General features: G+C 36.6%; 1 protein-coding gene across 8 annotated transcripts in view; it reads right to left on the reverse strand.

The window, feature by feature from the left end:
* Positions 1–16,740, reverse strand: part of VPS13B (vacuolar protein sorting 13 homolog B) — a 741,189-nt gene that overhangs the window by 257,713 nt on the left and 466,736 nt on the right. For all 8 annotated transcript variants that reach the window (XM_087447588.1, XM_087447586.1, XM_087447584.1 and 5 more), the window contains 2 exons: positions 6,049–6,175; positions 3,843–3,986 (listed from right to left, as the gene is read on the reverse strand). In XM_087447588.1, coding sequence (XP_087303714.1) covers positions 3,843–3,986; positions 6,049–6,175 — 271 coding nt within the window. The remainder of the gene's footprint in view (positions 1–3,842; positions 3,987–6,048; positions 6,176–16,740) is intronic.

The raw sequence follows: 16,740 nt of genomic DNA on the forward strand, positions 1-16,740 counted from the left end.
ATAAGCATATGAAAAGATGCTCCAGATGATATGTCAACAGGGAAATGCAAATTAAAACAACAATAGATACCACCACACATCTAGTAGAGTGGCTAAAATCTGGACACTGACAATACCAATTGCTAGCAGATGTGGAGCAATAGGAACTCTCATTCATTGCTCGTAGGAACGCAAAATGGTAAAAGCCACTTTGGAAGACAGTTTGGTGGTTTCTTACAAAACTAAACATACTCTTACCATATGATCCAGCAATCACATTCCTTGGTGTTTACCCAAAGGAGTCGAAAACTTATTTACACACAAAAATCTGCACATGGATGTTTACAGCAGCTTTATTCGTAACTGGCAAAACTTGGAAGCAATCAAGATGTCCTTCAGTATGTTAATTGATAGAAAAACTGTGGTACATCCAGACAATGGAATATTATTCAGTGCTAAAAAGAAATGAGCTATCAAGCCATGAAAAGATATGGAAGAATATTAAGGGTATATTACTAAGGGAAAGAAGCCAATCTGAAAAGGCTACATACTGTATGATTCCAACTATATGATATTCTGAAAAAGGCACAAATATGGAGACAGTAAAAAGATCATTGGTTTCCAGGGGTGGAGGGTGGAGAGAGACGAATAGGCAGAGCACAGAGGATGTTTAGGACAGTGAAAATACTTGGTATGATATTGTAATGATGGATATGTCATTATACATTTGTCCACATCCACAGAATGTACACCAAAAGTGAACTCCAAAGTAAACTATGAACTTTAGGTGATTATGACGTGTTAACGTAGGTTCATCCTTGGTAAAAAATGTACCATTCTGGTGAGTGATGTTGACAATGGGGGAGGTATGCATGTATGGCGACAAAGGTATATGGGAAATCTCTATACCTTCCTCTCAATTTTGTTGTAAACCTAAAACTGCTCTAAAAAAACCCAAATTCTTAAAAAAATACTAACACTCTCAAAAGACAGTAATAAATATATATGATGTCTTCTTATTGAAATATGTTACATAACTACTGCCATCAATATCAAGTTAGATGGTGGGCTTAGAACTGATATGACATTTACTGGTCGGTAATTCACAGAGTTCCTTCTAGATTCCTGATCAGTGGGGTTTCCAACATTAATCTATAATTCTTATGAAATAGTAGTTGCTCATAACGTCAGGATACACATTTTTAACTAACACCATACTCCTTCATCCACTTCCCCAATAACTCAGCCATATTCAATTTTTCTATTCTCTACATTTTCAAATAGAATTTAAAAATTATAGCAGTGTGAGTGTTTTAAAGATAACCACAGGTAAAAGGGATTAAGAGGTACAAACTTCTAGTTATAAAATAAATAAGTAATGGGGATGCAATGTACAGCATAGGGAAAATAGTCAATGATATAATAACTTTGTATGGTGACAGATGGTAACTAGACTTACCGTGGTGATCATTTTGTAATGTATATAAATATCAAATCACTATGATGTACACCTGAAACTAATATAATATTGTATGTCAATTATACTTCAATTAAAAAAATAAATGAATAAACGTAACGAGCTTTTTCAAAATATATTGTGACATTATAAGCAGCATATTCTATGTAGCTAAAATGTCTTTATGTTCTTAGACTATGAGATGTAAGTTCTGGTAATCATTTATGAATGGAAAAATATTCTTCCAGTTCACTGAAGGTCTTCTTTTAACATTGAAATTTTCATAGACATACCCCACTGAGGCTGGGTTAGGGCCAAACTGTCCTCCCTCATTAGAATCTGCACGTTTTTTTTTTTTAATTGTAGTAAATTGCACATAAAATAAAATTTACCATCTTAACCATTTTTCAGTGTATTGTCTATACTTTTAATATCATCTCCAAGAAGGAACAAAGGGCCACAGACACATTTTTAAAACAGCAAAAACAATGCCTAGCTCATTTATGGAACTTGGAGGGATGATGACTCAACATTCAGGTAGGGGTTGTTAATAATCTAAATCTGAGTGTCCCTTTATTTACTGAAATCAGCTCCTACAAACAGGCATTAGAAGTAGGTAGGCAAATAGTTAACAATCAATTTGCTAAATTGTATAAATTCCTAAAATGCATCAGAAATCTATGATTTAGATTTCACTGACGTGAGAGATTCATAAAATTGGCACAAATAATATAGGAATGTAAAATACTGTTTCCAACCCAACTTGCTTCAAGGACTTCATCAAAAATGCCATGGGGAAATATTTTTTGCTCTCCTTCTTTTCATGTCACATAATTATACTTTTACGGATTGTGTAACATATATTGGAAAAAAAGTTAATATTTTGGAGACTGTATAGCTCTATAGTCCTTTTAAAAAAGATACTGAGCAAACAGAAATCATGGATGGTAAAAGATGATCTAATTAGAGGGTCTTCATTTAAAGTTAATGAAGTTAAGAGTGTTATCATTTTTAAATAATTTTTTTAAAATAAAGAAGACTGAGAAACTAATGTAACAGTTATAGTATACAAACTGTGGCAGAATGGAAAGAGTACTGACTTGAAAAACAAACCAAAATCCTAGATCCACCATTTTTTAGTTATGTGTGTATGATTTCAGGCAGGTCACTTATCGGATCTGAGTCCCAAGATCCTAACCTATAAAGTCGTGATAATGCCCATATCTACCTCACAGGGTGGTTGTGGTAATATGCTTCAAGACATATGAGTTGACTTAACATAAAAATACCTGGCACACTGCCTAGCATCAAGTGGCTCTCAGCGAATATCTCTTTCTTCCTTTTCTTCTCAATAAACAGAACTTAGAGCCTTCTGCTTAACTCACAACAAAAATAAAAGCAGTATCTTTTTCATAGATAAATGGTTTCTTCACTTGAGTTCTTATGAAAGATTTACTCTAAGTACTGATATGATTATAAAAGTATGAAAACAACAAGCAAAGAAAACAGATCTTGAGAAGCATCTAATACGCAGCTTTCTTTGTTTCACGCTGACATGCTTTGTGGTTACAATGCTGGCTTCCAGTGAACACCAGATCAAAATTAAAATTCTAGGCAGGCATTCAACTGTTATGATTGTGTCAATTCTTTACTGAGCATGGGAAACGAATGCTTTAGAAGTTATTTATTGAAGATATTCCCATAGTACTCTTACAAAGTTCACTTCCAAAAGAGGTCCTAACCCTGTAATGTAACTGAGTAAGTGAAAGCTATACCAGGTTTCTTTTTTTTTTTTGGAAACGTCTTTTTTTTTTTTTTGCGTGGAAGATCAGCCCTGAGCTAACATCCATGCTAATTCTCCTCTTTTTGCTGAGGAAGACTGGCTCTGAGGTAACATCTATTGCCAATCCTCCTCCTTTTTTTCCCCAAAGCCCCAGTAGATAGTTGGATGTCATAGTTGCACAACCTTCTAGTTGCTGTATGTGGGACGCGGCCTCAGCATGGCCAGAGAAGCGGTGCATCGGTGCACGCCCAGGATCCGAACCCGGGCAGCCAGTAGCGGAGCGCGCGCACTTAACCACTAAGCCATGGGGCCGGCCCTATACGGGGTTTCTTGTATTGTAGTTTAAAAATTGCAGCAGGGTAATAAAATCATGTTTTTAACAGAGACTTTTCTGAGGCTAGGCTACAGCAATTTTGCAAAAGTCCATGATAAATTACAGGAAAAGAGACCAAACAAATTTCAAAAATAAAGAACACCAATCCAAAATGACTTATGACCATATTTTGAATAAAATTAAATATAGAATAACTAGCAAAAAGCATTTAATTTAATTATGGTTTTCCTATTATGAATGTAAAGTTCGCACTAATGCAGTAAGCCTAATCAAAATCAGATAATAGTTACCTCTGTGGCCTTGCTTGATGGTTGCAGTCCAGTCATGTTTGCTACTATTAACTGATGTAAGAGTTGAACTTGAGCCACACTTAGGAAGAAGTCCAGGTTTGTGGTTATATTCACTTCCAAGGAATGGCCACACACTAAAATCTCCTGAAGGAAAAAAGGTTGAATACAGATAAAGAAACATGATAGCCATTAGACAATAATTTATCATTCTTACTTATTTGACCTTTACAATGTTGATGAATTCTCCTGGGACTCAAGTTCATATGTTAATGAGAATAGCAGAAATGGTGAGAATAGCCACTCGACATAGTTTTATGGATTAATTTAATAAACATTTATGAGGGCCTGCTGTGCACAAGGCCAAGCGCTAGCTACAGAGCAACAAATTAACAGTAAGAATTTTTCAGCATTTCACATACATTTGGCTTTTTTATACCTCAGACTACTATCATTGTTTCAATATGTATGGGATGATATAATTCTTTAACATAATCTTGTTCATTCATTCAAACTAACAAATATTTATTGAGCATCTCCTAAGTACCACGTACTAGAGTCTAGGAATAGCACAAAGAATAAGGCTGACCTTGAAGGAGGCTCTTGAGGAGGTTACAATCTATTGTGCAGACAGATGTAAACAGGCAATTCTAGGCAGGCAATTACAATCACAAGCGGTATGGCCTGAGTACTCTCCAAAGGACATACTCCAATTGATTTATAACAAAACAGAGTGCTGAAGCCAAAGATAGCTAGACTAATTAATTTCACTTCTTCAAACGGCTAAAATCTTGGCAGCATTATGTAGATGTCCACTACTTAACTGGTGCTGTTCTGCATAACTGAGTCACTGGAACAGTCATCATTGGAAAGCCATTCAGAGAAGCAAAACAGAAATGAAAAACAATCCAGAAGCTTCACTTAATAAGCAGAAGTCCTGCCTCTTGTCATGAAGTGCATGTGGACAATGTTCAAATGCTTGGAAATGTCCAACAAACCTTCTCCTTGTCATCCAAGAGAATGGATTTAAGGAGACTTACGACTGGCCCAAACACTAACTACACAGCTTAGAGCAGCTTTTAATAAAGCCATAAAGAACAGCTTGTCGGAAATGATTATCCCTTTTGTTCGTTAAATAAATTTTCCCCCACAAGTTCCCTGAATTTACTCATGATAGTTAGAATTCTTATTTTATTCCTCAAGTAATGATGAAAAGGAATATATTTGTGTATTTTAAACCAACTATGTTACTAAGTAACTGCAAGATATTAGTAGACAATTTTTATACACTTTTTGTGGATATCTAAGATACCATGCTTAACCTAACTTTCCCTACAGGGTTATTATAAACATCAAATGAGATAACATATACAAAAGTACTGTTTTTTTAAAAACTCAGAGAAGGAAAGTAAACTTTTATCAGCTTGGATTAATATATTTAATCTATACCTAAATTTTCTGAACTTTTCGTAACAAGTGCCTATAACTCGGTGAATAATCAGAAAGTTCATAAAGATTTTAGCATAATAAATTTCTATGAAGAATAATTTTTAGGTAATGATGGATCACATTATTATTACATTTATATTCTAGGCATGGAGGCAGTATACCATAATGGTCAGACTTGAAACCTGGATCCACCAGAAACAGGCTAGCAACATTGGTCAAATTAGTTAATCTCTTTTGATCTCAGTTTCCTCATCTATAAAATACGGCTACTTATGATATCTATCTCACAAGGATGTTGTGAAGACTAAACGAGGTAATCTATGTAGAACTCTCTATGTAAGGTAATTCATGTGAGAACCCTATCAGTATTATGGCTGCTTTCATTATAAAGAGGTTTTAGAGGTTAGGGGTGTATGGTCTGGAGCCAGACCAGCTGGGTTCCTACCATGCTCTGCTACTTACTACTTGTGAAAATTTGGACAAGTTATTTGGGTTAGCCTCTCTGTGCTTCAGTTTCCCCATCTATAAAATGAGGATAGTAGGAGAAGCTAACAGGATTATCATGAGGATTAAATGCATTACTACACGAAAAGCAAAAACTGAGCAGTACTAGAAAGTGCTCAATTATTAGTTACAATGGTAACTTTTTAATAATAAGCTAACTTGATATCCTGTCCACTGAAACTATGAAAACCCCTAATATTCAAAGAGGAACTGCTCCATTATTTAGACCAAAATGAAATCTAAATTAAATTCTAACCTCAGTATGCATATTTTCTGGAGAAATTATTTTGCTGAAAATGATGGCAGGTGCTCCAGTTATTCGGACAGAAAAATCTGTTAAAATGGGAGTTAAAATTGCTCTTCTTTCTTGATGCCGCCGTATGCTAAAAGATAAAGTAAAAAATTATTAGCCATTTCATATTTTCAAGGATCATTTTCATTAAATTTATACTACAAACAGGTATGACAAAATTACATTATTACTTTGAGAGCACCTATTTGTATGTATATTGATAGTCATAGTTTTGTAACTTTAGTTCTTAACTTCAGATTTATGAAAGACAGCAAAAACTCACAGAGAAATTCAGATGTAATTAATCAATTTCATATTAGTAGCATCCTAGGGACCTTTCAACAAATTACATTTTATTTTTTTGTGAGGAAGACCAGCCCTGAGCTAACATCCATGACAATCCTCCTCTTTTTGCTAAGAAACACCGGCCCAGAGCTAACATCTATTGCCAATCCTCCTCCTTTTTTTCCCTTTTTCTCCCCAAGGCCCCAGTAGATAGTTGTATGTCATAGCTGCACATCCTTCTAGTTGCTGTATGCTGTATGGCTGGACAAGCGGTGTGTCAGTGCGCGCCCAGGATCTGAACCTGGGCCACCAGTAGCAGTGTGCGCGCACTTAACCGCTAAGCCACAAGGGCCAGCCCCACTTTGTCTGTTTTCAATTCCTTTTGTTCTTGCAAAAAGTTTAGTATCTCTTTTGTTACCAACAATAATTTTACTATTTTGTGATAATTTTTAATTTCCTATGTTTAATATTTCAGACCTTCTACTTGACAACTGCCATCTTTCCAATCTCATTAGGGTCACAAAACTTATGCCTTTACAGTTAGTGAAATGGCTTTTGTGCCTTGAATACTGAATGCTTCTTCACAACAACCCTGAACGTGAAGTAAGGATCACTATCTAGCCCCACATTACCTACGAGGAAATGAGGTTCAGGACTGGGCTGAGGCCACCCAGTGGGAACAAAGATTCCAGAATTGGGCCTCGGGGGCAAGTTGATACCAGAGCAGCATTTGGCCTCTATTTTAATTCTTCTTTATACATTCTCACATTTGAGCAGTTATTTAGCATAATATTCCTACTCTACACTCAAAATTGCTAACTGCTAATAATTTCAAAGGAAGTATTGCATACATGGTAGAAGACGAAACTGGAAAACAGAGAGTAGCCGAAGCTTGTGCTAGTACAGATCTTCAAGTTTACTATCCATATTCTTAGTTTTCATTTTATGAAATAATACAGTTCTATGTTTTACCAGCAAGCTGTACCTCAAAAGTTCTTTGGAACCATTAATTTAATATTCCTTTTAATATGTCCTTATTAATCCCTTATAGTATAAAATGATAAAGTTGAGATCAGAAAATTGGCATAAGTTATCTCATGAAGAAGCCCAGATAAAACTCAAGACTTTCTATATCCTTATCTATGAGAGTAGTCTAGAGTACTAGTATCTTTCGTTGAACTTTGCAATGGGCAGAGCTTTACATGACGTCTGCCAAAAAAGCAAATTGGATCATCTGGTTCTGTGACACATAAGTATTGGATTTCAAGAAAGTCAATTTTAAAGAATTAAGAGATCTGGTGAATAGAGAGTAACAGGAAGAAGTATTAAAATCTGTGAATACAGAGGAAGGGTTGAGATCCTGAGAGACACCATAATTACAGCCTAATAGCTCAAATTCCATAAAACGACCAATGTGAGAAACATGTAACATCTGATGTGCTCTCAGAGGGAGTGCTAAAATATGAGATGTTTTAAAAATACCTTAAAATGGAAAAGATGGCAAGGGACCAAATAAAAGCAAACATTAAAAGGATTGATGGTGAAAAAACAAAGCACTCATCTATATCATATTTTTCCCCCTTACGTGATGAATTAAATCAATAACACCACATATGAAAGATCTACGACCTTAGACATAAAAAAAATTTAATAAGTCAACATTCCTATAAAATTATAACTTATCTGCTATACAGTGCTAACTCTTCTTTTGTATTATCTTTGATAAGTATTTGAGGTAATGATACATACTTTTAAAATCATTAAAATTTTTCATAGATCCAAATATTTTCAAGGATGAATTCAAAAGAAAGAAAAAAATAAACACTGAAGAAACAACTACAACAAGAATTAAATTCTGCCAACATTTTACTAGATAATAGGCTAGGGTTTAAAATAACAAAAGAGGGAAGTAAAACTCAAAGTATTAACTGACATTGTTAAAGACTTCAGAGTCTCAGCCACTCTCAGTAAACCAAAGGAACTGATTTTTAAGGTATTGAGACATCAGGCTAATCCTTACGTCCTTGATAGACAAGGATTTTGAAATGAACTGCCTACCTACACCTGGGGCCCTTGAAGGGCTGGAAAAATATCTTCCTATCAGAAATAGGGAAGAACGAGAAAGTTTGTCTGTCTTGCCAAGAGAGCTAGTTTGAAAAACAGAGATCTCCCTGGAAAATTAAAAATAATGGGAAATCCCCCTTTGTGTGTTTGGTAGCTGTAATTTATATTATCTGTGTTGGTCTAGAAATAACCATTTTGAGTTATTCATATAAAAGTTGCATCAGGGGAGTGACATCAGCATCATGGCAGAGTGAGCTTCTGCCATTGAACTCTCCCCCTCTAAGACACAACAAAAAGGACATTCATATTCCAACAGAAGCTATTCACACAACATAGGGGACGTCTGAGACACCCAGGCAGCCATACACCCAAGGACTGAGGTGCTGGAATCCCTAGAGTAAGTGGAAGGAGCTTCTTTCACTTGACCTGTGCTCAGGCTCCAGCTGACTTGGTGCCAGCAACTTAAGCCCACCAGGTCCAGCTTCTTTGGCCCAGCACACTCCAGTTCCAGCATCTTCAGCTCAGCGCACTCCAGTTCCAGCTTCTTCAGCCCAGCAGTGCTCCAGCTCCTGCTTCTTTGGCCCAGCGGAACTTCAGCTGCAGCTGCTTCAGCCTAGCTGTGCTCCAGTCTCAGCTGTTCACATGCTCCAGCTCCAGCTGTTCCCATGCTTCCCCCCCAGCAGCCTCCACTCAGCCATGCCTCAGATGAGCCAGGGGCTGATGATGCTGGGCCCATGGATTGAGGCGGGCCAGAATACACAGCACTTGATTCCCACTCAGTGGCAGCAAGAGGAAACTGCGACCATATATTTTCACTATGAGGAAAAGTAGGCCAACAGCAACAGGCACTATGCAAAAATATATTAAATCTCCAGACCAAAAGGAAAATGACAAGCACCAAGAAGTCAACCCGGAAAGCACAGAAATGTATAACCTTAATGACAGAGAATTCAAAATAGCCATCATAAAAAAGCTTAATGAAATACAAGAAAACACAGACAGACAATTCAATGAAATCAGGAGTTTCTTCACAAAAGAGATTGAAATTATAAAAAAAAACCAATCAGAAATCTTAGAGATGAAAAACACAATAGAGGAGATAAAGATAAATCTGGAATCCTTAAGCATCAGAGCTGACAATATGGAGGAAAGAATTAGCAACATTGAGGACACCAATGCAGAAATGCTCCAGATGGAAGAGGAAATAGAACTAAGACTAAAAAGAAATGAAGAAAATCCCCGAGAAACATGCGATTCAATTAGGAAATCCAACATAAGGATTATAGGTATTCCAGAGGGACCAGAGAGGGAAAAAGGAGCAGAGAACTTGTTCAAAGAAATAATAGATGAGAACTTCCCAAACCTGCGGAAGGAGCTGGAAATACCAGTGAATGAAATAAATAGATCTCCTAAATATATCAACACAAAAAGACCCTGTCTAAGGCATATAGCAGTAAAGCTGGCAAAAGTCAAAGGCAAAGAAAAAATATTAAGGGCAGCTAGACAAAAAAAAATAACATACAAAGGATTTCCTACCAGGCTCTCAGCCGATTTCTCGACAGAAACTTTACAGGCTAGGAGAGAGTGGAACAATATATTCAAAATTCTGAAGGACAAAAACTTTCAGCCAAGAATACTCTATCCAGCAAAAATATCCTTCAGATATGATGGAGAATAACTATCCAAGATAAACAAAAGCTAAGGGAGTTCATTGCCACAAGAACCCCACTACAAGAAGTACTCAAGAATGCCCTCAACCCTGAGAAAAAAAAGAGAGAGGGGATTCAAAGTTTTGAACAAGGAGGAAAACAGGTCGACAAAACCAGAAAAATTCAAGTCCTCTATCAAAATAGATTAGCAAACACTTAATTATAAAACCAAAGATCAAGGGAAGGTCAGCACCAAGTATAAATATAACCTCATCATGTTAAACACGATCTCACAACACAAAAAGGAATAAGATGTGACAACAATAACTTAGAAGGAGAAGAGGAAAGGGATTGAATCGACTTAGTCTAAGATAATAAGAAGCCATCAAAAAATAGACTATCACATCCACGAGATTTTTTATACAAACCTCATGGTAAGCACTAACCAAATAATCAGAACAGAATCACACACGATAAAGAAAAAGAAAACTAAGAGAAGCCCCACACGGAACTACCAAACTGAATTGGTAGTCCGAAACACACGGGACGAGAAAAAAAAGAAAGGCAAAAGAACGGGAAAAAGAGCAATAAAATAACAACAACAAGCCCCCATATATCAATAATTACCTTAATGTAAATGGACTGAACTCTCCAATCAAAAGACACAGAGTGGTGGGATGGATTAAAAAACAAGACCCAACAATATGCTGCCTCCAGGAAACACATCTCAGCTCTAAAAACAAACACAGGCTCAGAGTGAAAGGATGGAAGACAATACTCCAAGCTAATGGCAAACAAAAGAAAGCAGGTGTTGGGGCCAGCCTGGTGGCGCAAGTGCTTAAGTGCAGGCGCTTTGCTGCGGCGGCCCAGGGTTCGCCGGTTCAGATCCCAGGCATGCACTGACGCACTGCTTGTAGAGCCATATTGTGGCGGCGTCCCATATAAAGTAGAGGATGTATGGGCACAGATGTTAGCTGAGGGCCAATCTTCCTCAGCAAAAAGAGGAGGATTGGCATCAGATGTTAGCTCAGTACTGATCTTCCTCACACACAAAAAAAGAAAGCAGATGTTGCCATACTTAGACAAAGCTGACTTCAAGATAAAACAGGTAATGAGAGACAAAGAGGGGCAATATATAATGATAAAAGGGATACTCAACCAAGAAGACATATCACTTTTAAATATATATGCACCAATACCGGAGCACAAAGGTACATAAAGCAACTAATAACAAACCTAAAAGGAGATATTAACAACAACACAATAACAGTAGGCGATCCTAACCCTCCACTGTCATCAATGGACAGATCATCCAGACAGAAAATCAATAAGGAAATAGGGACTTAAACGAAAAACTTGATGAGATGCACTTAACAGATATATATAGAGCACTCCATCCAAACACAGCAGATTACACATTCTTCTCAAGTACGCATGGAACATTCTCAAGAACAGACCATATGTTGGGAAACAAGGCAGGCTTATAGAAATTTAGGAAGATTGAAATCATAACAAGCATCTGTTCCAACCATAATGCCATGAAGCTAGAAATCAACTATAAGGAAAAAACTGGGCAAGTGACTAAGCTTTGGAGACTCAACAACATGCTACTGAACAACCAATGGTGAAATTAAAGGAGAAATCAGATCATATCTGCAGACGAACGAAAATGAAAATACACCATACCAACTCACGTGGGACGCAGCAAAAGTGGTCCTGAGAGGGAAACTCATAGCAATACAGGCCCACCTTAACAAACAAGAAAAAGCCCAAATAAGCAACCTCAAACTACGCCTAACAGAATTAGAAAAAGAAGAACAAACAAAGCCTAAATTCAGCAGAAGGAGGGAAATAATAAAAATCAGAGCAGAAATAAATGAAATTGAAATTAAAAAAAAAAACAGTAGAAAGGATCAATGAAACAAAGAGCTGGTTCTTTGAGAACATACACGAAATTCACAAACTCTTAGGCAGACTCACCAAGAAAAAAAGAGAGAAGGCTCAAATAAATAAAATTAGAAATGAAAAAGGAGAAATTACAACAGATACCACAGAACTACAAAAGATTATAAGAGAATACTATGAAAAACTATATGCCAACAAATTGGACAATCTAGAAGAAATAGATAAATTCTTAGACTCATACAACCTCCCAAAACTGAATCAAGAAGAAATAGGGAACCTGAATAGACCAATCACAAGTAAAGAGATTGAAAGAGTGATCAAAAACCTCCCAAAATATAAAAGTCTAGGACCAGATGGCTTCTCTGGAGTATATTACCAAACATTCAAAGAAGTCTTAATACCTATCCTTCTCAAAATATTCCAAAAAAATAGAGAAAGATGGAACACTTCCCAACACATTCTAGAGGCCAACATCACCCTGTTGGCCATCACCCAACATTACGAAACAGGCAAAGACAATACTAAAAAGGAAAACTACAGACCAATATCCCTGATGAGCACAGATGCAAAAATCCTCAACAAAATATTGGCAAACCGAATACAGCAATACATTAAAAAGATCATACACCATGATCAAGTGGGATTTATACCAGGGACACAGGGATGGTTCAACATCTGCAAATCAATCAATGTGATATACCACATTAACAAAACGAGGAACAAAAACCACATGATCATCTCAATAGATGCAGAGAAGGCTTTTGACAAGATCCAACATCCATTTATGATAAAAACTCTCAACAAAATGTGTATAGGAGGAAAGTACCTTAACATGATAAAGGCCATGTATGACAAACCCACAGCCAACATCATACTCAATGGGGAAAAACTGAAAGCCATCCCTCTAAAAACAGGAACAAGACAAGGGTGCCCACTCTCGCCATTCTTATTCAACACAGTACTGGAGATTCTGGCCAGGGCAATTAGGCAAGAAAAAGGAATAAAAAGGAATCCAAATAGGCAAGAAAGAAGTGAAACTCTCACTGTTTGCAGGTGTCATGATCTTATATACAGAAAACCCTAAAGAATCCATTGGAAAACTAGTAGAAATAATCAACAACTACAGCCAAGTGGCAGGGTACAAAATCAACTTACAGAAATCAGTTGCATTTCTATATATCAACAACGAACTAACAGAAAGAGAACTCAAGAAGACAATCGCATTTACAATTGTAACAAAAAGAATAAACTATCTAGGAGTAATTTAACCAAGGAAGTGACAGACCTATACAATGAAAACTATAAGACATTATTGAATGAAATCAATGATGACATAAAGAAATGGAAAAATATTCCATGCACATGGATTGGAAGAATAAACATAGTTAAAATCGCCATACTACCTAAAGCAATTTACAGATTCAATACAATCCCAATCAGAATCCCAAGGACATTCTTCACAGAAATAGAACAAAAATAGTAACAGTCACATGGGGCAACAAAAGACCCCGTATAGCTAAAGGAATCCTGAATAAGAAGAACAAGGTGGGGGCCGGCCCTGTGGCTTAGCAGTTAAGTGCGCACGCTCTGCTACCGGCAGCCCGGGTTTGGATCCTGGGCACGCACTGAGGCACCACTTCTCTGGCCATGCTGAGGCCGTGTTCCACATACAGCAACTAGAAGGATGTGCAACTATGACGTACAACTATCTACTGGGGCTTTGGGGGTAAAAAAAAAAAAAAAGGAGAAGGATTGGCAATAGATGTTAGCTCAGAGCCGGTCTTCCTCAGCAAAAAGAGGAGGATTAGCATGGATGTTAGCTCAGGGCTGATCTTCCTCACAAAAAAAAAAAACACAAAAAACCTCCTCGGGCTGGCCCCATGGCTTAGCGGTTAAGTGCGCGCACTCCGCTGCTGGCGGCCCGGGTTCGGATCCCGGGCGTGCACCGACACACCGCTTCTCCGGCCATGCTGAGGCTGCATCCCACATATAGCAACTAGAAGGACGTGCAGCTATGACATACAACTATCTACTGGGGCTTTGGGGGAAAAAAATAAATAAATAAAATAAAATAAAATAAAAAACTCCTCAAAAAGAAGAACAAGGCGGGTGGCATCAAAATCCCTGACTTCAAAACATACTACAAAGCAATAGTAATTAAAACAGCATGTTACTGGTACAAAAACAGACACACACATCAATGGAACAGAACTGAAAGTCCAGAAATAAAATCTCATATCTATAGGCAGCTAATCTTTGACAAAGGAGCTAAGGACATACAGTGGAGAAAGGAAAATCTCTTCAATAAATGGTGCTGGGAAAAGTGGACAGTCCCTTGAAAAAGAATGAAAGTGGACCATCTGCTTTCGCAATACACAAAAATTAACTCAAACTGGATCAAAGACCTGAAGGTGAGACCTGAAATTATAAAACTCCTGGAGGAAAATATAGGTAGTACACTACTTGTCATCAGCCATAAAAGGATCTTTCTGAATTTATGTCTACTCAGACAAGGGAAACAAAAGAAAAAATAAACAAGTGGGACTTCATCAGATTAAAGAGCTTCTACAAGGCAAATGAAACCAGGATCAAAATGAATAGGGAACCCAACCAGCTGGTAAAAAATATTTGCAAACCACATATCTGACAAGGGATTAATCTCCATAACATATAAAGAACTCACACAACTGAATAATGAAAAAACAAACAACCCGATCAAAAAATGGGCAGAGGAAATGAACAGACACTTCTCCAAAGAAGATATACAGATGGCCAATAGGCACATGTAAAGATGCTCAACATCACTAATCATCAGGGAAATGCAAATAAAAACCACATTAAGATATCATCTTACACCCGTTTGACTGACTATAATCACCAAGACAAAAAACAATAAGTGCTGGAGAGGCTGTGGAGAAAGGGGAACCCTAATCCACTGCTGGTGGGAATACAAACTGGTACATCCTCCACGGAAAACAGTATGGAGATTCCTCGAAAAATTAAAAATAGAAATACCTTATGATCCAGCTATCCTACTACTGGGTATCTACCCAACGAACCTGAAATCAACAACCCAAAGAGGCTTATGCACCCTATGTTCATCGCAGCATTATTCACTATAGCCAAGACATGGAAGCAACCCAAGGGTGTCCCTCGACTGACGATTGGATGAAGAAGATGTGGTATATATATACCATGTAATACTACTCAGCCACAAAAAAAAGAGAAAATTGTCCCATTTGCAACAACATGGATGGACCTGGACGGTATTATGTTAAGTGAAATAAGCCAGAAAGAGAAAGACAAACAGTGCGTGATTTCACTCGCAAATGGAAGATAAACCAACACACTGACAGATAGAACTATTTGGTTGTTACCAGGGGCTAGCGTGGTGGGGGGGTGGGCACAAGTGGTGGAGGGATACACCTCTATGGTGACTGACAAACAATAATGTACAACAAAAATTTCACAATAAAAAAATGTATATTTTATTATAATATTAAATATTATACTTATATAAAATATTTCAATAAATATTTTAATAGGAGAAAAAAATGTTGCATCAGATCTTTGATAACTCTGTGGCATTCTCAGGGAGAAAGACTATAGAAGATAAGCTCCTAATCACAGATTATTTTATATATTATAAAAGTCTTTATTATAAATTCTTTATTAGCAAGAGGAGAGTTCAACTCCATTATCAGATTCATTATCAAGAACTTTTGATAATGGAAATACCACATACGGACAATAAATTTGTCGAAAATTATTAAAGACATATAGATTGGAATAAAAACACAGGAAAAAAACCAAAGTACTATCAAAAAGGCAAAACGGATTTGAAAAACAACCAAATAGAACTTTCAGAAATGAAAAATATAGTTACTAAAATTAAATACATAACAGATGGATAAACAGCATTTTAGATAATAGCTTAACAAAAAATTAGTAAACTAGAATACAGATTTGAGAAAATTCCAAGAATGTACTAAAGTAAATTTTAAAATGGAAAGTTTAAAAGAAAAGAGACACAGAGGGTCAAGTCTGACATATTTAATTGGCATTCCAAAATGTGAGACGAGAAAGTAAGGAAAAGGGAAAGTATGAAAGAGATAATGGCTGAGAATTCTCCAGAACTGATGAAATATGGGAATTCACAGATTCAGCAAGCACAGTAAGTCCTGGTTCAGATACATACAATAAAATCCACAATTAGACATATTTAGCTGTTTGGTGAAACAGCTGATCACCTATGATGAACAAAAGATATTAAAATTAGCTAGAAAAAACATATCTATAGCACGCTAAGGCATACGGGGTTAGGAGAGCTGTGGAAGAAATATTTCTCTGATATACTCTAATATAACAATGATTTAATGTATCTATCTCTACATTGTCCCTAGAAACAAAGAAATGGTACAGTGATTTGCACCTATCATCTAATATGGAAGATTAAATGCATAGAAACTCATTGAACACTCTTTGAAGATTAAAAAAACACTGATAATCATAAGGTGCTAATGAAATAACAGGAAAGTAATCATATGTGTTAACAGAAGTTATTCTGTTAAGCTCTGGAAGGAGTAGATTATAAATGAAGAAAAGTATAGTTTTCTGAAACTGTTACTAAGCAAGAAGGCATAGGTATATGCCACATACACTCATGAAAATATATGTTTTGGAAGGCTGTGGTCATTTTCCTGGGCTCAGCCTATTTATGTTAAGGTTCTTCTGCCCATCTTCCATACATTTT

Source organism: Ceratotherium simum, chromosome 23 (genome assembly GCF_057802395.1).
Source record: "Ceratotherium simum simum isolate JZ-2026a chromosome 23, ASM5780239v1, whole genome shotgun sequence".
Taxonomy (NCBI): Eukaryota; Metazoa; Chordata; class Mammalia; order Perissodactyla; family Rhinocerotidae; genus Ceratotherium; species Ceratotherium simum.